At 37.2% G+C, this 21,871-nt stretch overlaps 1 protein-coding gene across 1 annotated transcript in view; it reads right to left on the minus strand.

The window, feature by feature from the left end:
- AGMO (alkylglycerol monooxygenase) overlaps positions 1 to 21,871 on the minus strand; it is a 190,537-nt gene that overhangs the window by 156,604 nt on the left and 12,062 nt on the right. Inside the window, exon 3 of the mRNA XM_021538314.4 lies at positions 14,363 to 14,514. Within this exon, the coding sequence (XP_021393989.1) occupies positions 14,363 to 14,514 (152 nt within the window). The remainder of the gene's footprint in view (positions 1 to 14,362; positions 14,515 to 21,871) is intronic.

The raw sequence follows: 21,871 nt of genomic DNA on the forward strand, positions 1-21,871 counted from the left end.
CCATTGCCTTTTCCTTTATGACAGTGTAGAGTTAACAGCGTAGAGAGCGATTTTACCAAACTCATCTGTTAAAAACTACTATTGCTACTTCTGAACATTGGAAAATCATTATATTTTCTTGGCAATCACAAAATTTAGAAGCATAACTATTTGAGAAGCACCGAGAGTATTTTCAGCAGACCAAACAGGGCTGCCCAACTTTATGGCAAAAGTGTATTTCAGGCATTACAGGATTTCTTAAAAAGAAAACTTTAATACATTTTTGGTGCAAACTCTAATTTTGTAATTAACATCAAACATTCTAACAGTGTCTACAGCACAGTAGTTTATCCCTGAACTATGCCATGAAGTAGCCATAAATCAGTCCATCATAGATTTCCTCACTCCTCCTAAACTCATCCTGACTCTGCATCTATTCCTCTGTACTGCCTCAATGCCTACTGTTTTCTTTCACATCCTTCTGTTCCACCCAGCAATGCTTTCATATTCCACTTGCACATAAAGTATTTTCCTATCTGAAAATACCCCACTTTGCCTGTCTCAGCCTTCTCCTTCTAATTGTTGATACCCAAAATTTCTTAGCGCTTTCGCTGTTGTTGCAACTTAAAAAAACAACATTTTTGTAAGGTTTGTGAGTTGACCCAATGAGTTGTTAAAAAACCCCCTTATAACTACTACAAAAATTATTTCATTCCAAGAAGGAAAAAAAAAAACCCAAAGTGCATCCTATATGCACAAAAATCATAGCCAAGGTAAAATATTCTTAGAATTATTTCAAAGCCAACACCACAAAAAATGTTTTTTGAGAGAGAGGATGATATTGAAAGACCTGGCAACTCACAAAGATAAACCACCATGACACATTTGAGAAACTACTAGTTTGAGTAGAAAATCTGAACGACATCGTCAGTCTGTTCTAGTATTCTCCCACCTGCAAAAGGAAACCACAGCTGCAAGTGGTGGCAGAGTCCAGAGCCCCTTTCCAGAGCCCCTGGGAGTTGTGTTGCCATAGTTGCAGTGATGGGCTGGGGTAGCCTCCAAGTGCCACCTGGTTACTCAACCCTTAGCTGAAGAGTTTTTTCCCAGAGGCAAGTAATTTGGTCTCTTCATGGGAACAGTAGCTATCCTAGGAGCAAGAACAGAATTAAGCCACTTCTATAGTCAGTTTTTCTTCATGGTCACTCTCCCTCTCTCTTTCTTGTTCTCTCCTCTGAACAGCTCCCCTTCCCTCTTTGTATGCAGACTGCAAGAATTGCATCTGGTGATACTTCTACAGTCTGCACTTTCTAACATCTTTCCTCGTCCTGAGCACGTAACATTCTGAGCGTGTTCTGAGCATTACACAGAAATTGGGAGAAGTTATTTCTACATCCTCACAACTGCCAATCTTTAGGTCATGCCCCAGACCCTATTTGTTCTCAGAAATTACTGAGAAGAAATTAGTAAGTAATTGAAGAAATTAGGTGCTGTAAATCCTATGCCTTTGAAACAAGTATTTGGAAAAGCTCTTTATGTTTTCTAAGGAGGAAAAGGCTGGACTCCTGTAATTATACAGCTGTTATATTTTCTAATGTTTATAAAATGGCAGAATGGGAACACAAAAATAAGTCTACATAAAGCACATGAGTAAAAACCGTTTCAGGTGCTTGCATTTAAAATTGTAGGCAATACCAGTTAAGGGAATTTGCAGTGCTAGAACATGCTGCAACACTGCCTGCCCAGGAGAATAACCTTGTTTAAAAGTTGTTGGGGGTTTTCTTTTAAGTTTTTTGTTTGCTGTTTGTTTTGGTGAGAGTTTTTGGGTGTTTCTTGTTTGGGTTTTTTGTTTTGAGGGTTTTGGGGTTTTTTGTTGTTGTTCTTGGTTTTGTTTTTTAAAGTTTCACTCTTGACATGCTTGTTTTGGAGCTCCTAAGGAGTGGGGAGTTCACATAAATGGGTTAAACACCTCCCATGCACTGAAGCAAGCTCCAGCCCTCAGATCTTTAGCCCAAGGAAGTGGAGAAATATCTGGCCAGCAAATTTTACATGCTGGAAGGACCTCCTCTGCCTCAGTATTAGTATGGTGGCAAGACCCTCTTATCCCTCATCAGCAGAGGAAAATCCCTTCCACATTAAGTACAATTATAGGTGAAAATTGGCTGCCAATTTTTGAAAATGTGTCACTTTAAGTTTTAAGGGAGGTGGTTTCCGTTTCAATTTTAAATATATCTCACCCATATGGGAATAATACACAATCAAATCCAATATTTTTCCTACTGCCTAGCAGCTAAGTTATTTACTTGACTTTAACAAGATGTTTCTTTCCTCTCCCCAAGTTTGAGAGCAAGCACAGGCTGAGATGAGCTGTGCTGCTGTATTAGGAGGCAGCCGCCTCCAACTATTTATTTGAAAAGGAGATTTGTATGTTAGGTGGGAAGGGAGAAACTTAGTGTAGGCTGGGGAAAGAGGGGAAAAAGTCAAGCTTTGCATTTTTCATTGTCATAAATAATAATTTTGAAACATAGGAATAGAAAATAGGAAACTTTCAGTGACTTGACACACCTCTATCCTACTGCTGGAAAATTAAGACAGTTCCATAAGCTGCATCTCCCCTGAACTAAAAACAATGTACAAAGGGTGCTAAGTTAGCCATGCAGACATAATGGCTATTAAAAAATGCATGCTGTGCAAATCTGTATGTTCAACCTACATCCATTCTTAAGACACTATATTGAAGACAAAACAAAATTTTACTTTGGACTGTTATTCCCTCCAAACTGTAGAAATAAAAATATAGCATGTTTACAATTTACATCTTCCTTCTCAGGAGACACAGGTAGAGAATTCATGCTTTCCAAAATGTAACCTTACACATCTGGCCAGCAAACATCTGGATATTTATCTTCACTCATCATTTCCTTCAGTGAGTCCAAAAACTGTCAGTTGTTTCAGCTGAGATTTAGCCCAAGGGAGTACAAAAAAAAGTTACATCCTTCTTTTGTCCAGGTTTTATAAACTGCTTTTTACCTTTTTCCCTAGGATATCAGTAAGTATAAAAATAAGCAGTCTGGATTCCTGTGACTGTAGTTTTTACTCTGTAACTATGAACTTCTGTAGTCACAGGGTGCATACATATACAAATTAAGTAATAATACAGTCATATCTGCAATGCATGCAAAATATCCTACACCTTCAAACAGGCTTATATATATATATATATATATATATATATATATATATATATATATATATACACATATATATATTACATACTTCCAGTATAAATTTAAATCACAAGAAGAATACAGAATGATTTGTGAATAGGTTATATATCAAAATTTATGCCAATTAAACTTCAGATAGAAAAAAACAGGAAATGTATGATTAAGTAAAAGAAAAAACAAACAAACTTATCTTGCAGAATTATTGTAATGGAAGTACTGCCTTTGGTCTGAAGGTAGCAGCCTGAAAAAGTCATCCCTGAGTTAGTCCCTTGCTCTGCTACTGTGCTAGGAGTCTTATCATCTGCTTGTGCCACTCTTCCTCTCTTTTAAAGAAGTGAACAATAAAAATCATCTCCCTTGCAGAACATTTGCAGTTTGACTATGAAAAAAAAGCACCCTAAGGGACTATGTTATTATCAAAGATAGATACTGAGCAAAGGAAAATGTGAATAATTTCTGAATCGAAATTTGTTCATTCTTACTGTTCAGTAATTTAAAGACACTGCTGTAAAGTTTCCATATCTATGTCCCGATATCCAATCTGAAACTGCTTCACAAAAAATTTCAGAAAAGAAATGAAAAATTCAAACAATGTAAAGAGTTTTTTGAAGTTTTTTGTTTAGCTGAGGTTGCATGCAGTTCTTCCCAATAATTTATCTGAACCAGCTTCATGCTTTCCAACTTAACTCTGCTTGGTAAAGTTGAAGTGCTTTTACAAGAGAGGCAAATATAATAATCATACCCATATTTAAAAACAAAAAAGCAAACAATAATATTAGGGAGGGTAAATTCTATCATTTAGTGTAAATTTATTTTATATGTGTACTGAGAGCACTTTGCATATTGTCGTTTGCTCAATAGGAATGCTGCAGAGTGTTCATGACTCAGATTCCTTTTAACGATATGGTCCAAGGGAATCTGCTAATGATATAACAAGCTTACATACTAAATTCTGAATTTTTCCATAATATTTTTAGATATATTTTTCAACTTTAAATCAACTAAAAAATACCCCACATGTTTAAGTAGCAAAACAAAATTTATAATAAAAAAAGCCATGTTGAGTGGGTAAGAGACATCAGAAGAATAGCAAATCTGGAAATAGTAGGAAAGAATTGAGTGTTGGCTTTGACACGTTTGCCCATTCCTGCTTCACATCCATTCTAGCCAATGAACAACTCAGGAAGAGTTCCTTTTTTATATTGTCTGGGGATTTTTTTTGTATCTTAATCTCCAGTCATAAGTACATTAAGTTAAAAGATAGCTTGGGGTGAAAAACTCCTTTTATTTTTATTTCTGTAACACAGTATAGGTTACCAATTTTGAAAAATATAAGATTTTATTTTTATAACTACAGAATTTTAGGATCTCAGTATCTGTATGTGTTAATAGTGACTAAAATTTAAAATAAAATAAAATAAAGCATAAAAGCATGTAAAATATATGATGCACATATAAAGCATATATTTTCCTTACCACTGCTGTAAAATCAATAAAATACTACCTTTTTGACTCAATTTAACAGGCCAGTTACCAGGTGATAGAAGGCATGAACATGACACCATTGATGTCTGAAATGATTCCTTGTGAAAACATGTCACATGCCATAGTGTTACTACAGGCTGAGAGTTTGCACTTCCTTTTCCATACCTAGCAATAGCTTGACCCTCCTGAGCTTACAAAAACAAAATGGCAAGGTATGCTTATAATGACAGTGATATTTACGATATTTGCTCATTAAATCAAAAGGAATTCTTCTAATTTTATAGCAGTTAAAAGTAGCACAGGCAAATCTCCTGTGTTTTAAAGGTCACATGTCCAGGTAGTTGCACTACACAGTCTGTAGCAATAGCCACGCCATTTTACTGTCAGCATGTGTAATGTCCTCATCAGAAAGACGGAGAATGTCCACAGTTTTCTCAGAATGAAAATTTTTAAGGGTTTCTGGAAAAATTAGTAACTAGATAGAATCAAGAATTCTCCTCCTGGACCCCACAAAATCTTGCACTTCCTCATGCATACATACCAATTTGATTTGATCAGTCATGATTTTTGTTTCCCAGAAGCAAAAAGAAATTTTCTTTCCCATGTAGCCCTCAAAATAAGTAGCCCAAAGGCCATCATCTAGTCCTTAAATGCAAGTACTTTACAAAATCCAGCTAATAAAGACCATAAAACAGTGACTCCTAATTAGGATACCCGTCTTTCATACAACTTTTTACATGTGAACATGGTAGGTATCTTCTTGCAACAGGATGTTGACATTCTTTTGCACCTCTTCATTTATAATAAAAAAGTAATTTTACTTTTAAAATAGTTAGCATTGATGAATTTATTCACCTTTGACATTTACTGATCCTTGAGGAAAATTAATTGAGAAATAGTGTTGGTTATTAAAAGAAAAGTTGTACCAGAAAAGGATTTACTGATAATTTTAGCTACTAAAAAAGAAAGGAAAAGGGGTAAAAATCTGATTGATAGTTTTTTTTAAGTTGCATCTTCCACCAGCATGCTATCAATTTAGATAGAGTGTGATACAGAAAAGATTGCCTTTCCTACACTCAAAAAGCAGTTTTGGCAGTTTAAATACTTTATCAAGGCAATAAAGATACATTGACGAAAACATACAATGCAAAGAGCATTGCCCAGATACAGTAATGGTTTTTCTGCTCCAGACACACTTTAAATGCTAATTGCCAATCTTGAAATGTAAAGTAAAGTATTTTAAATAGTAATGGCCTCACTAGATTTTTAGCAAGAAAGGAAAACTATTACAGACATCGAGTTTCTGGAAACCTGAGTAACATCCTGAAAGAAACAGCTTGCCTTCTGGGGCTTGGGATGGAGTGCACTTTTATTCTGGGTTAAAAATGTATTCTAAATTTCTTATTGTTCTTGGTCCTAATACTGTAGAAATGGAACATATTAGCCACATCCTGCCAGGGAACTGAAATGTGATTCCAAACTCTTTAGAGGAGCACACCTGCCCAGGAGGAGTACTGGGTCTGTGTCACCAATTCACATGTCCCAGCCGAACAATCACATATGTGCCACAGGAACCACCTTACCTTTCCCTGCAGGTACACTGGCAAGAGGCTCCAAGCTAAATTCTGCACAGCTTGAAAAGAAATTTCAAAGAGCTGTTTGAAGTTGCATCTTCACAGTGCATATTAGCTGAAGTGCTGCTTCAGAGTGCAAGTGCAGAGATACCGTTCTGTTCATTTCTCTCTCCATGCTAAAACTATACAGACTGATAGAGCAGTAACGACCAGGCAATTTTTTACTAGCACAGAAGGAGAAAAAGACTTCTTTTTATAACAGAGAAAGCACAAGCGTCTCAGTGGGCTGTTTTAACAATGCCTTTCATTCCCCTAGGCCTCTGCTTCTACTTTAAAACTGTGACAAAAAATAGTTACCACTTCTGGCTGTTTGATGAATTACATGGAGCATGCTTTTACTCAAAATCTAATCCTTAAAGTCACAGTTTCACATCACAGATTAAAAAGAGTTGTTGTATTTAGTACCTTTTACTGCTGATCTGCTGATTTCAACAAATTGGTATGACATGGAGGTGACACAGTCCTCCAGCAAGAGGTGCAGAGCTGCTCTATCATAAACTGAGGTGGCATTTCCAAAATCACCGCAGTTGGTTTTGGTTTGAAATGAGCAGAGATTAAGTGATATTTTTGCAACTTCGTCAGGAAATAGATATTAACCTTTAGCTGAATTAAGTGACTTGACTTCAAATTAAGTCAAGGTAAACAGAAATGTATATTCTCAGGTAGGCTTCCACTTATATGTGAAATCCAGGTTTCTAGCATAAGATACATATTCAAAGTTTAAGACAAAAAAAAAAAAAAAAAAAAAAGGAAGAGAAGATAGACGTAGCTGGACTTCGCTCCTTCAATACGTAGCTGAACTACCAACCAAACATACAGTTCTCTCTCTTCAGCTGATGAAGTCACCTGATTGAAGTGGTTCTATAACATTTACGAAGCCAAACAGTGTACAAGAGAATTATTTCAAACCTTTTTTTCAGGCAAAACTTCAGTAAGATCTTCAAACTATTCAGAAGAACTAGCTTCTTCTCTTCCACACTAACTACAAAAAAAGATTCACTTTAAAACTTGGATAATTCACATTTTACTTTATGTTCTGTAACACCTTAAAAAATACAAGTGTTATGCACAATTTCATTAGTTTTCAGCAGCACACTTGAAACAGTTTGTCATATGAACTGTTTCCCTGCACAGTGAATTGGATGCTTTCATACTCACATTTCCACTCAGACGAAATGGGTTTTTTCTGTGTTTAAAATTTGAACACAGCCTAGAGGGCAGCAATAGCCAAGGATACGGATGTGTGAAGACAGCTGATTTTTTGAATTGCAAAGCCATGCTAATTTATAACAAACTTTCTTCTCCCACTTCACCACATTTTCTAATGTTTTACTTAAAAAGCATTTTGCAAACTTGCTTTTGTACAAGCCAATCCAGAACTTTTTCCTTAATCTGTGCACTCAGGAAAAACCCAGGCACTGCACACAGGAAAAAAGATGAAATTCTACAGTCTGGACACCCATACATCTAAATCCTATCTACATAGAGAGCCTCTAGAATGCCAATGTACTATGTAAATCCTTAAAGTAGGAAAATACATAATACTTTAAAAGATTATTAACCTTGTGCTGGCCACTTTCCCAACCATAAAATGACAAACAAGGAAAACAGAGGAATAGTTTCTTTTTCATTTTGTACTGGGGAGCTTGCCAGGTCTTTTCATGGCGGGAGGTTGAAAGAAGACAAATAGTGCTGAGAGGAAATGGAATTAGCACCTGAATTTTGGCATAAAAATTGTGTCATAATATTGTCTGCTCACACTTTCATTACCGTGTATTTCATGATATTTAAAAGATACTGTCTCTGGAATCAGAAAAAAAAAAAAAATAGATTGTTTCTGTATTTTATCAAGGTCTAATTCAGAACAGTCAGGGCTTTCTCTCCCAGTATCCTGTGGGGGAAAAAAACCAATTACAAGATATTTACAGAAGTCCTATAAGAATCATGGCAAGCATAGTGTTGAATCCAGACCATGGAGTTGAACTCCTCACCTATAACAAAAAGCCATGCCCTACCCTTCACTACACTGTATTCCCACTCCAGACCACATCCTACAGCAGCTAGAAAGAGGAAAAAATCCGCAGCCAATCACTTTGTCTGACATCCAACCTATTGGCAGATTTGTTACTACCATTATTCTTAATTATCTCTGACATTTAAAATACCTAGAAAATCCATTCACACATAAATGTCTTTAGGATATTCAAAAATTAAAATTATGCAAAAACTCTCTAGTGAAATCCATGTTATTTCCATCTTCTGAGCTCTTCAGGTTACAGAGAATTTTCAGAAAGTCAATTATTATGTCACCACATGTGAAGTAAAATAGGAAGAGGCTTTAGCTATCTGCATATGCCACAATAAAATTAACAGACTAAATGAGCCAATCTCACCTCATATCAGGACATTATTCTTGCCAGTATACAAGAAGTAAGTATTTCAAACAACAGGAACTTGTTATGAACAATAACAATACAAGCAGGGTACTATAATTTTATTGGACTCTAGACATTCCATATCAGGAAGCCTCATTGCAGATGATGTAGTTTTCCAGTGAACTTTCTCAAGAAAATGTATGTTTTAATATGAAAACGAATGGCAATATCTTGATTTGCTAAGATTGAATTTGGTCTTCTACAAATTCAGTGTTGACTCAAAAAAAATAAGACACATAATAAAGGAGCACCTCTTCATGTAAAAACATAAGAGAATGGTAAAAGACAAGTTACAAAACCAAATATATAGAAATTAAATAATTATGTACTTTATTTACAGTCAACTTGAATAGAAATTAATGAGTCATAATCACCTGAACCATGTACTTATCTTAATTCATATTGTATTGTCTGCAGGTATTAGACTAGAATCAATCAGAAGACAGAATAGAAAATATGACAATCAGCTACTGCTTTTGCTAATTTTGTGAGGCTAGTAAGGACAGAATTTTAATATCCTGCTCTCATAAGCCTGTTTAAAAAATAAGAAAAAAACAACAGCAAAAAAATGTTTTCTGTACCATTCATAAAAAGGGAATATTTTTCTCTTAATGACTGTGTATCAATTCCCTTTGCAATCAACACAAGCTGTGACAAGAAAAAGAACAGAGCCTCATCCAGTCACTTGACAGCTCCCAACATTTTCTATCTTTCACTGGGGTGAAATCAAACTTGTTTCATTTTGGATAATCAATATGGTACTGAATTTCTAGTCAGGTAAACAACAGTATTTTCCTACAGGTAAAAATAAGCCTAAAAATACCACCACCACTCAACCCTGTCTCCCCTTGGCATGTAAAAGAGCATCACAATTTGCTGTATTTCTAGGGGAATACAGATTTCCTGAAAAGCAAATCTTGTAAGAAAAGTCAGATGTCATGTTATTATAATGAACTTCCCATAAATCCAAAACCCTGTAAATAAAAAATTACTTCAATATAGTATCAATTGTTAATACAATATCTACATAAGTCCATGTTAATATACTTAGTTCAGACAAGTACATTATAAAATGCAGATGAAAGGGGCACTTCAAAGGCAGGAATGGGTCAGATAAATAAAGACAGTACAATCATATGATTTCAGTACACCCTCCAAAAATGATCAGCAAATATAGATGGTGAAGAGACTTTGAGCCTCTGAGCTGTGGTTTCTTCTAACGAGGTTAAATTCACCTCCTCATGTAACAACACACAGTATTGCATTGGTATCCAGTAACACATTAGGATTAATATTACTACACAGTACATATGTAATTATCAGAAAGAACAGGAATGGACTTTACTGTTGTACATTCCAGTGATTTTAACTGCATCAATCTTGAGACACTATCTGTGCCAATTTATCCACTCTGGCTCCTTATAAAACAATGAGTTACCTGCCTGTGCACTACTGACTCAGAAAATTGTCTGCTCTCTCTCAAGTCTCCATTTAATCCCATAGATTCTCAGCTAGCACATCTGGCTTATATCCTGCTCCAAGGCTAAGCTGACCCTATGACTACTGAGTTGAATTGTTAAGAAAGAAATGCAACACAACCTTGTTTTTTAACATGGTTTATTTCAGTGATCTTATGCACACAGTCTCCATACGTGATATTTTTTTCAGAACTGAGTGGGTTGTGAACTGCAGCATGGCATAGGAAAGAGCAGCCAAAAACTTCTGAAGTCAGTTCTGCTGCTGAAGGAACTGTAACAAAAGATGCTCACAGGGAGAAGAGGCAGAAGCAATTTAAGTCATGGCTAAGAGAAACACCCTTCTAAAAGAAGTTCTTTAAAACAGGAGTTGAAAAGTTCACAAAACTTCCAATTATTTGAAGCCTTAGAAAAGTTTCTCAACACCCTCAGCTGAGACATTTTGTCACAGTCTGAGGCATGGTCTTTTGAAGGACAATGCCAACATTAGTTTTCACGGTTTCTTTCTTTGTCCTCTGACCCTTCAGAAGCTGGCCTTGGCCAAAAGGTCAGTCTCACGGGGTGGGGGAATCTGAGAAGCTTGGACTCTATTGCTTTACAATACACCTGGTGTAGAAGGCTCATTTCTCATCCACTATAAATAAATTCAGAATTATTAAGAGACACACCATTAACTTGAAATTTTATGTAGCAGCTGGGGAATCTGCTGAGGATATACTCACCAGTTGAGGTCTATTTTATGACCTCAGATGTAACTCAAACCATCAGCTCATATTGGCTCGGCCCTTCGCTGACAGGGACCGTGTCACGTATCCCGCAGGGCGGCTGGAAGCCACCAGCGGACAATGGGGCGAGCGGCTGACACCGGCCAGCGGGGCCCAGGCAGAACAATGCAGCTGCTGCGGAGGTTGGCCCTGCCGAAGGAAACTCGTTTCTCCCAGGTTGTCTGAGGGGAGGGACGCTGAAGCAATGGAAATTCCCCAGCAGTAAAGGAGAACAAAAGAAGAGGTGTTAGAAGCTGCTGTTGAGAAGAGACGGCTTCTTCCAGGGCCTGACAGAGGAGAGATTCCCTCAGCTGACAGAAACACACTCTGTTCTGCAGGATGCGATCCTCCAGGAAGTGTAGATCAAAAACTACTCCGTTACAGAGCAACAGAGCCTTGCAACCCCCACTAGAGCAGAGGGTTGAACACACAGCTGTTGCCAAGGGACCTGCTCAGGCCAGGGGTGGCCCTGGATCCAGTAGAGCCCTCCACACCAGAGCTGGGCATCAGACACCTGCAGCCAGGACCTGGGCTCTGCACCAGCACCAGTGTTTTTGCACGGATCTGGAATTTTCTAGATTTCCCCTGTGATTAAAAGGTGTGGCTGCTGAAGAAATCAGTTTCCAGAGTTTCCAAATTCCTTACTGCTGTTGTTATTTGTCTGCAACAGGAGTATCCGTGAGGCCAGGGCACGGGGAGGGTGTGCTGTGGCTCAGCGCTGCTCTGGGACCACCAAATCCCCGTGACTAGCAGGACTAACTCCACAAGGTCTCTGCACCTGGAGAGGAAACTTGAGGAGTAATCCATATATGCTAGATTTAAATACCTGGTAAAAAGCCTTCAAACCCACACATATCCTTCCCTAAAAAAATGTTTTCAAGGAAAACCTGTGATTTTATAGCATACTTTTTTTAGTAGTACAGCCATAATGGGTGTTTTTACTGAAACAATGGGAAAAGTAACATAGATTTATAAATTCATTAAAATGCCATAAGAAAGAGCAGTGTCTAAGTAGAACCGTTGACTGCCATGGCTTTTGGATGAGACCCAGAAGAATGCTGGAGTAAGTGGTGAAGCATTTTATTTTCTAACCTTTCAGTGGCTACTGCAAACAATGGAAAATACAAGTACATACTTAGAATAACTCTATCCTTTGCAAAATGAGATCACACCTAAAAATACTTCCTTTTGTTGCTGTATAACTTCAGTTTAGGATAATAGCTATTACATGCATATAGTGAAGAGGAAAAAATATCTCCTCAAATGCTGGGTAAAAATTTTATATTGCAAAGTAGAGTTTCTACTACAGAAGAAACTTTAAAACCTGTAGTGATTCAAGACAATTTATGAAATACTAGAATGAAAAATCTAGTTATCCATGGACAACATGAAATAAGGTAATAAAAATGTCAAGGGGTTGAGCTACTAAATTATTGCTAGAAGCCGGGAAAAGCTATATGATGATGATAATTCCTAGTATCAAAATTGTATCAAGTTCTAAGAAACAACTCAAAAATGTATCTGAATTTTAGTTTTTCAGTTTGAAACAATTAGGGCTAGCCCACACAGCTTGAACTTCCTGGGATATACATGTGCTATTAATTTTTAACTTTGCTGTAGGATCCAAGCCTGAATCACCAGGCCCTGTCACTTTCTAGTGCAAAGGTGTTTTTTGTCTGCTTGTACCAGCAACTTTTCCAGTGCCCTTTCTTCTGAATTTGAAAAGATATTTTTCCTGACTTTTTAAAACTATCTCCCTGAATTTCCTCAGCAACTTCCAATGCAGCTGACTTTCACAGCTGTGTTGCCATGCTACAGATTTCATCGTGTGACCAGAGAAGAGTGTTGGTTAAACAAAAATCTCCACTTAAGACTGATTTTCTACAATGCTTCATCAGTTCCCTGCTATGTAGCATGAATCTAACAGCAAACAATAGTTCAGTAACCTGAAGAAGAGTAAATTAACATTTATAGAATAGCTCAGCACTGACCTTCCTAAGAGAAGAGAAGCATTTTCTTAAAAGTTTCTTCAACTCCATTACATATAGAATTGGCTTGATTTTATTTCCAAAACACCTATTGACATTGATTCCAAAGTATTCAATCAAAACAAGAACAGAGAAGAGTAAATGCAAAGTTGCTTCAGGAACAGAAATATATCCATTGCTTTAGAGAGTGCAGAGATGGCCCTGTTCCCTTCTCTGCCAGTGGGAATTTTACCACTGACTCCAGAGAAAGCTCAGCCAAGCTAGTGATTTTCTAACACTTGAAGACAATTATTTTTATTTTAAAGCACAGGAATAGCCTCCTGCTCTTGTGCAGTTCTTAGCCTGAGGCTGCAGCCCTGCCAGCACTGTTAATGTCATTGTTTGTGAAGTGTATTCCCAGTCTCCATACACCCACGCAGGGCTCCCAGCTCCCGGCTGTGATGTCCCCCTCGACACATTGTTCCAGCTCCCCCTGCTTCCTCACCTCCCGCCCCGTCCCCCCACCATTGTTATCCCTTTACACCCACCCTGCATTGTTCTCACACCCGTCTGCCATCCCCACCTGGGAGGGACCCTTCCTCTCTCCCACTCCTTGCAGCAGCTCAGGCTCCTTTCTTACCTACTTCCATATATTCCACTGACTACTGGCAGCAGAGCATTTTCCCTTTCTGAAAGCAAATTACATAAAATATCATTACTACAGCCCACAGCTTCTGCAAGCTTTGGGCACTTGGCTTTGAGAAACCCAGTCCAAAGCCTCTTAAAGAATGAAAATATTTTTATTTCATTGCTACAGACTCTAGGTCAGGCCCAGAACTAGGAATTATAGAAAGTGTTATTGCATTTTCAGATATATTTTCAGGATATAAAAGGCTAGAGCTGATACTTGTTTTCACTATGGAACCAAAATATGTAATGAGACACACATATATGTACAGAAATGGCTAATATTATTTACACAGGCTCCATTATTTTGGCCACCTTGCTTTTTACTGCTCTCTAGTTTGTACATCCATCAGATCCCTTTGAAATAGTATCTGCACTTCGCTAGATTTTTCATACAGATATATAGGGAAATTGAACCCAAATTTTTATGTACTTACTATTTTTTCCCTTACTTTTTTTCACAATGCTTCACTTTCTCTGTTACACTGCTTTCCAAATGCTACTCCTTCCTTCCACAAAAGCATGTTTACTGTATAGACTATGATGCATTACCTGTTTTCCATGCTAAAGGTTTCTTTGCTAACCCTTGAAAAGAAAAGCAGCTATATATGCTTAGAGTAGATCAACTATAGAAACAAAAATGAATACCTCACTTTATTAATAAACTAAAGTATTTTGCATATTCAAACACAAAAAACTTGTAAAGTCTTACCATGGCTCATGCGATGAAAGCAGTAGTATGCAAAGTCCACTCCCAGAAGTGTCAAATACCATGTCCATGGTGAGTCCCAGGGCAGTTCAAAGAGTCTGTAGTTATTCCATACGTATATGTAACTAATTAACTCAATACTTCTGAATAAAATACTGAAATAGAGATCCAAAAATTTTTATCAGTTATTCTGTCAGTTTTCATTTCAGAACATTTTATATATTTACAATTTACCAGCTGGAAATCTTTTTACAACACATAAAACCAGTCTCCAAGCTCTTCAACCTCTGTCAAGTAACATTACTATTGACTTCAGCAGAACCTTTGCTTAGTCTGCAAGGTTTCAAAAACCAATTCTAACCTACTCATCACCTATGTTATGGCATTAGGTACACTCAAAGGCTGAAGCACTCCTGTGCTCTGCAGGTGTTATGATGTTCCTGTTTTCCCAAAACTGGAAGAAACCCATATAGGGACAGGATAGCTGTTCCTGGCCTAACACACACTCAGCACTGAGACCAGGAGAAGAGGAGAGAATGCAGTGCTGGAATGGGCAGGCCAAACCTAGTAGTAACTCTCCACAGCTGCTCAGATTACTACAAATTTGGCTTGCCATGGTCACGCCCTCCTCTCAGAACCCTACTACCTGATTTCACCAATTGGAGCCCTGAGCTACCTCCAAAAAAATTACTTTGATTTTGCTGGGTGAGATTTTGGGTGAATCAGGAAGCATTAAACCCAGGTTTGAATGGTGAGAGGCTGTAGGCACTGGGATGGCCCAGGTGACAATTGGTTTTGGTAGCTATGAAATGGTGACTCAGATGCTGATGGATATATATTTAAACTGGCAATTTTCTAGAAGAAACCAGTCCATAGCAGGATTTGTAGCAGATTCCTCACATCATCTCCTACTACTCTCCTTTGTTGTGTTGCTGAAAATGTAGTGAAACAGTGGTGAACTGAATTAAATTGGCCTCTGAAAATCAGCAAACAGAAAAAAAGAGAAGTGGGGGAAAGATAGAAAAGTCACAAATATCCCTTTTTTATATATCAATGGGTGACATTCACCTCAGTTTAGGGCCTAAGAGTAAGAAATGAGATAATCACACACACAAAATGTGTTTCTCAGATGTTATGCTGCTGCTGTTCTGTGGTGGGGAGGTAGAAGAATTATCAGCCACACTTTTGTACAACATTGTGCAAGATTTTAAAAGTGTATAAAACATATTCATAGTTGAAGAACGACTCTGGGATACAAATCCAGGGAGCTTCCAAAGAACACTGCAGATAGCACACCTCTAGACACTACTTAAATAGAAGTGGCAACAAACTGCACGTAAGTGTTTCAGCCATGCAAAATCTCATCCAAAAGACAGACCAACTTCTCTATTTCACTTTAGTCTCATCTAGAACTTCACCTTACATTGAAATCAGCTGAGAGATTCCCTGTGCATCTCTGTCACATCTGCTCATTCTTGCCTCAGTACCATTTCTGAGGTATTTCTTTCAATACCCTCCCTTTTTTGCCTAGTTTTTTTTTCAGCTAGATTATTATTTATATAGTTTGATATAGTTTGATATTTTTGACAGCGTGGCCAGAAAAATACTAGAATCTGCAAAACTAAAAAAAGGATATATATTCCTTCCCCTTTAAAGACTTTTTTCACACATCTGGAAAACATCCCTGAAAACAGTCTGGCCATGCCCTGTCCTTTTGGGCAGCTGCACTGAAACAGAAGGGAAGCTCAGTAAACATGGTTGGTTGAGCTTACAAGCCATCCCCTGTGCTATAGCTGAACTCCATCTTTTTGCTTTAATCTCTTTACTCAGAGATTTTATACTCCTGGCATTTGCACCTCTTCCCATAAGTATTTTGAATAAAGCTAGAAGAAAACACCATGAGTTTCTGTGGTGCTAGTTTCACTAGTAATGAAGAAAAAAGTCATCTGAAAATCCCAACCTCCCAATAAGAGCCTGCAAGCATAGTAGTATCACATCCACCATTTTATCCTAAGAGCTGAAGCACTGCAAGTAGTTGTTGCTCAGAAGAAAAGAACTAATATTTTTTCCACAGGTGCACATCCTACCTACACCTCATACCCAGCTTTACTACAATCATACAAATTTTTCTCTTGAATGAAACCAAGACACAACAAACCCCATGAAATTTCATTTCATTTTAGCAGCTTGACCATGAAGAATTTCTCTTGACTAGCAAGAACAGGTGTATCTACCACTTCAAAAACAACTTGGCTATGTCCAGAAGGTTGACCATACACACCTGGAACATGTTTAATTTTCATAAGAGCTGTGTTCTATAAATATTTTTAAAGAAGATTATATGTGTCCAAGCAGATTTTTGCTATTCACCTCATGAGGAATTTGTAAAGTTCAGTATAAATTCTCAATCCATTTCACAACAGGTCAGAAGGGAGCTGATATTATTCAAACACAAAGAAATGGGCATTTCTTAACATCTTTTCAATGACCAGGAAATTTAAAACACCTCTTGCAACATACAGTATCAGTTATTATTAGGTACTGTTTTCTTACTTTATTCTTCTGCTTTTATTAACATATAATGCTTTTGCAGTACATCCAAAGATATGTGACCTGGAACATTTCCTTCATTTTTGATCAGTTTTCAGTATTTCACCCTTGAGTTCTTTTTTTTTTTTTTCCATAGGCTGAGGCGAAGGTGTAAACCTTGAGCTAACCCTGCAACACATTTTTCATATATGCAATTTGCTCTACATTCTTTTCTTCATGCTTGAATCACAACTCTACAGCACATAACGTTACCTGATTACTGTAATTAATTTAGAGTAATCCATCATATTACTAGGCAGTGCTGGAGAAAGAAGAGTTGCTTAAATAAGTATTTTTTTTTAAATTTACAGTGTGATAGGAAAGACCAGAGCTTGCATTCAATTACAATTCCTAAAGTTCACTTGGAGTTTTAAAGGTTTATATTCCCCCTTTTTTCCCCCCTCAAGTTCCTTTTTCACTTCTTGAATATACAAGGAGAACTTAAGAAAACTTTATTTCCTCATTTAAATGTTGTAATCATAAATGTGATAGAAGTGGATAGGTAAGGCTTTTGTCATCTAGTCCAATCCTCTGCATAAAGAACAATAAATCCTAAAACAGACAGACTGTATAGAAAACTTTATTATATACATTACATAGATTTATCTTTTTGGATTTTGAACATCGCTGCTGAAAAATTTCTTACGATGTGCAAAGCACACTTAGGCAACTGTTATGACCTTGAGAGTTCTTGTCTCCTTGTTTCTAAAGATCATACGTACTTTAATTAATGGTAATAATATTTGTTTTTAATAAACCATTTCCCCCTTCCACTGGGTCAGATTATCACTTCCTCTAATTAAAAAAGTCCAAGAAGGAAATTCTGGGAGATGAACTCTCCATGTGGAAATGAAGATCTACTTATTCTAGATCCCTATGGGATAATGAAGGGGGGAAAAGTGGAAGAAATTCAATCGCAAGAAAAGGCAACTGCCCATTTCAAATAATACAAGGTCCTGTTTTGCTTCCTCCAGCCATAGAGCCTGAAACCACATCTTTAGGAAACTCCTTCCATGGTGCCCAGGACAGTCACCAAAAATGAAAAGGTCAGAGACAGGAACTGTTGTCTCTTTTCCGAGCATGGAGGAAGATCTGTGTACCAAAAGTGAATAGTCCAAGGAAACTGCCTCAGCTCTCACCACTATTGCAGTCACCACCTCACATCACACTGGGAACTGACCTGGTGCCCCTGAGCTAAAAACACAACCCTACAGCTGGACCTACAAAAGCTGTGCTCTCAAGGGCTGTAACAGACTTGCATCCTTGGAGGTCAGGCACAGAGGGAAGCATGTTAAGACGCCCTGGTCACAAGGTTATATTATCATTAAAAATAGTGAGACCTTACTACTACAGTTTCCCTGGGTTAAATAAATTCTGTTTTCCTAGCCTGATTCAAACTATATAAATGTAAAGTTTCAAAATGCTGAACAAAGGCAGTTTCTAATAATTCGAAGTTATTCAAACCATTTATGTAACAGCAGGACACATGAATAATTAAATTCTCTGTAAGATTTTATTTCAGAATGGAAATCATAAGGATTTCCATTTCCAAGGAGACTCATAGAGGTTTCTTTTCCAGATAAAACACTGGCTCCAGCCACAATTGAAATAAACATTTTGATAACGTGATTTCAGTAAAGAGAAGAAGGGGGAAGGAGGTAGACGAGCCTTGAGAAAAGATTCATTTGTAAAGCAAAGCAAATCTGCTGCAACTGAAATCCCCTTTTATTTCCTGTACAGGTGCCAGGTCTTGAACAGACACCCAATTTATTACCTTGTCAGCTGACTTATTAGGGTTGACACAAATCGAGCTGAAATATGCCTGACACACTGCAGTCAAGGCTTTTTTCACACTTTAGCACAAAGCCAAACTTTCCACAAGGTGGAAGGAAAGGGAGAGGGAGTTGTGGGAGTTCTATTCCCTGTTTTCTATCATCAAGATGAATATGATCTCCTCTCCCATTCTTAATATGCAAAACCCAAGGCTAAAGAATAATTCACCAAAATGATACAGCTGGGAAATTATTATCAGGCTCTGGAAAATCCTTGATTACAGGAAATAGCACCTACATTTTGAGAAAATGCTCCCACCAGACACAAAGGCTGAATCAAAGACTCTCCTCTTCCTCAGTATGGCTTTCTTCTCCAGCATTTTAGCCTAAACAATACAAACCTCCAGTTTTCCTCAAGGGCAAAGGAAAATATAAAATTCAAATTGAAGTAAAAGGGAGGTGACCCAGGTATTTGTACTAGTTGCATTTTACACATTATTGCACAATATTTTGCCTGACAGAGTTGCCCTTTTATTCACCAAACCTATTCATGTTGCACTTCATTTTTTATTCCCTAATTTATGACATTAATATTAATTTACAGTAGTGGGTGGCATGAAATGTGAAGCAAGAGGTGTCTGAAGAAAAATAGCAACAGTGCTACACTTTTTTATGAAGTTCTAGTCTTGCTACATAATTCAAGTCACTTGTTTATCTTTGCTCACAAATAACTAATTTTACAGTTGTATCAGTTAAAAATACAACAGAGATATTTTCATGAGATGTTCCATTGCCTTCAGTGATATAATCCACAGTAGTAAATCATTATGCCCTAAGTTTATGAAAGGTCTTCAGACACATTTAATTACATGTTATCTTTAAAAGACTAAAAAGTCTACTTTAAAACCTTCAGTACAACTGAGCTTCTGGCACTGTAGCTTATTCCTCTTCTTTTATGAAAATGGAAGTTGTTTTTTTTATACCTATTTATACCTGCCCAGCACTGGGGGCAGTAAAGTAAATTATATTCCAGTATCTTCAGGATACACTGGACTGGAATATTCTACAATATTCCTACAAGGCAATTTTTGCTCCTGATTTTTCAATATTTGTACAAGTATCACATGACTTTAATACAAATGCTTGAATAGGACCTTTTTCCAGTTGAGGGTCAGATTTTGATCAGTCCTACCTGGTGGTTCCACTGAAATGAGCAAATTTGCATTATAGTTTGAGCTGGGAACAAGCCTATAATAGTCTCAAAGGTCACATATAAACAAGCAATGAGAAAAGGGTACTCTATTCAATTCAGATTGTTCTAGGTATATTCAGAAAAACCAAAGGAACTAGTAAGAGTTCCTATGGTCTATAAAAATACAGTGAAATAGCTCCAGTGAAACATCATAGCACATCAAATGATGAAATAAGGAAAAATATTTACATGAGATTTTATGCTGAACTCCTTTGGTCATATTTCTTAATGTTTTAAAAAGATAATTTGTTTTTGTCCATGATACACAGTGGTGAAAGTCTATTCTTTTCAGATCTGTAACACTGCTTTACAAAATCATTAAGAGACACTTTCCCCAATTTTCCTAATTTATAAGTGTTGACCCAAGTAACTAGATTGGCCAGCTCTGTGCTCCATCTAGTGGAGTCCTGATTTAAGATTAGTTCATTGTTTAGCAGAGATGTCCTTCAGTCAGAAGGATATTCTATGTAGAAGCAATTTCTTCAAGTTTTTTTCAAAATGTGTGAAAAGGACACTATTTAGCTTAACAAAAATACAAAAAAAAAGGGAATAAAAAATCTGAACAACATTTAATAGATTTGAGAAACCAGTATATTTTGTGAGCTACAGAGACTACTGAGCTTAATACCACATTTTCAATAAGTCTAAATTCAGTTTACAGTACCTTCACAGAAGAGCACAAGTATATTTGAAAATGTACCCTGACAGCTTCTCTTTGCTTCTAAAAATATGGCAAGTGTAAAGCTGGGCTCTGACATTAGGAATGGGCAATCACCAAGCCACTTACTGGCCCCACTGTACAGAAAAAGACCATGACACAATATTAAGGATGTAGAACATATGCATTATGTTTAAGAGGTTACAACCTAAAAGAGTAATTGGATCCCTAATATGTTTGTGTTAAATACAGCAATCTGCAGAATATTACAGAACATAGAGACTACCAGTTGTTTCAGTCAATTACTTTGAGAACATCCAAGCTCTCCCAAAGCCTTCCTTGTAATGCAAGGTAGCCTATAAGTAATTTCATTAGAAACTCCAGAGATTCAAATTCTGGCTCAGGTCTTTCCCTAGTCATTACTAAAAAGTAGCACTGTCTCACTGATATTCCTGTGCTCTGCTGCAGCAATGCCCACTCATGCTCTCCAGCCCTGCTTCAAACAAATGGAACCAGAGTACCAAAATTCTACAGTTTAAACCTCTGAAGATAAGGCTGCTGATATGCCTGGGAAGGGTGCAGATGGTAAAAGGGGATTAGGGAGGTAGTGATGAGCATGAGTGAGCAGGTAGGAAGCACTAGCATCTTTACTGGGCACAGGTGGATTTGGACTTACTGGAAGACATGGCATGATATACGCCAAAATTATAAACTGTGTTAAAGTGATACAGTAAGAACACAAGATAATAAATCTATACAGAAGTAACTGATTTACTAACTTAGTCCCAATTGGCTCATCAATGCAGACCAGATTAAAAAAAACCAAAAAACAACAACAACAAAAAAATCTAGTTAGATTAAACAAAAACCATTCAGGTAAGACAGTCACTGCTATGAGTTTAATTTAACTGATTTTAAAAATCCCCTTCCAGAGTCAGGCTTATGTCCTAAAAATCCTACCAGATCCTCCTGCACAACACTACTCCCTTACTGAAATTGTTTATCTTACTCTGACTACTTTACCTACAGAAGATTAGTGAGTTAATTCAAAACCTGTTCCTTTAACAGAGCTGTGAGGGCTGTGACCTTTGGCAAAATGTGGGAACAATCAACAGTGTATATGGGAGAGTGAAGCCAGGAGGGTGCTCTTGTGAAAAATGTAACTACCTAGTGTTACTTGGAGAGTGGGAGGAATAGGTAGGTGAGTAGATTCTGTCTTTTCAGGCATGTTACTTATTAAA

This window comes from Lonchura striata, chromosome 2 (assembly GCF_050655825.1).
Source record: "Lonchura striata isolate lonStrDom1 chromosome 2, ASM5065582v1, whole genome shotgun sequence".
Taxonomy (NCBI): Eukaryota; Metazoa; Chordata; class Aves; order Passeriformes; family Estrildidae; genus Lonchura; species Lonchura striata.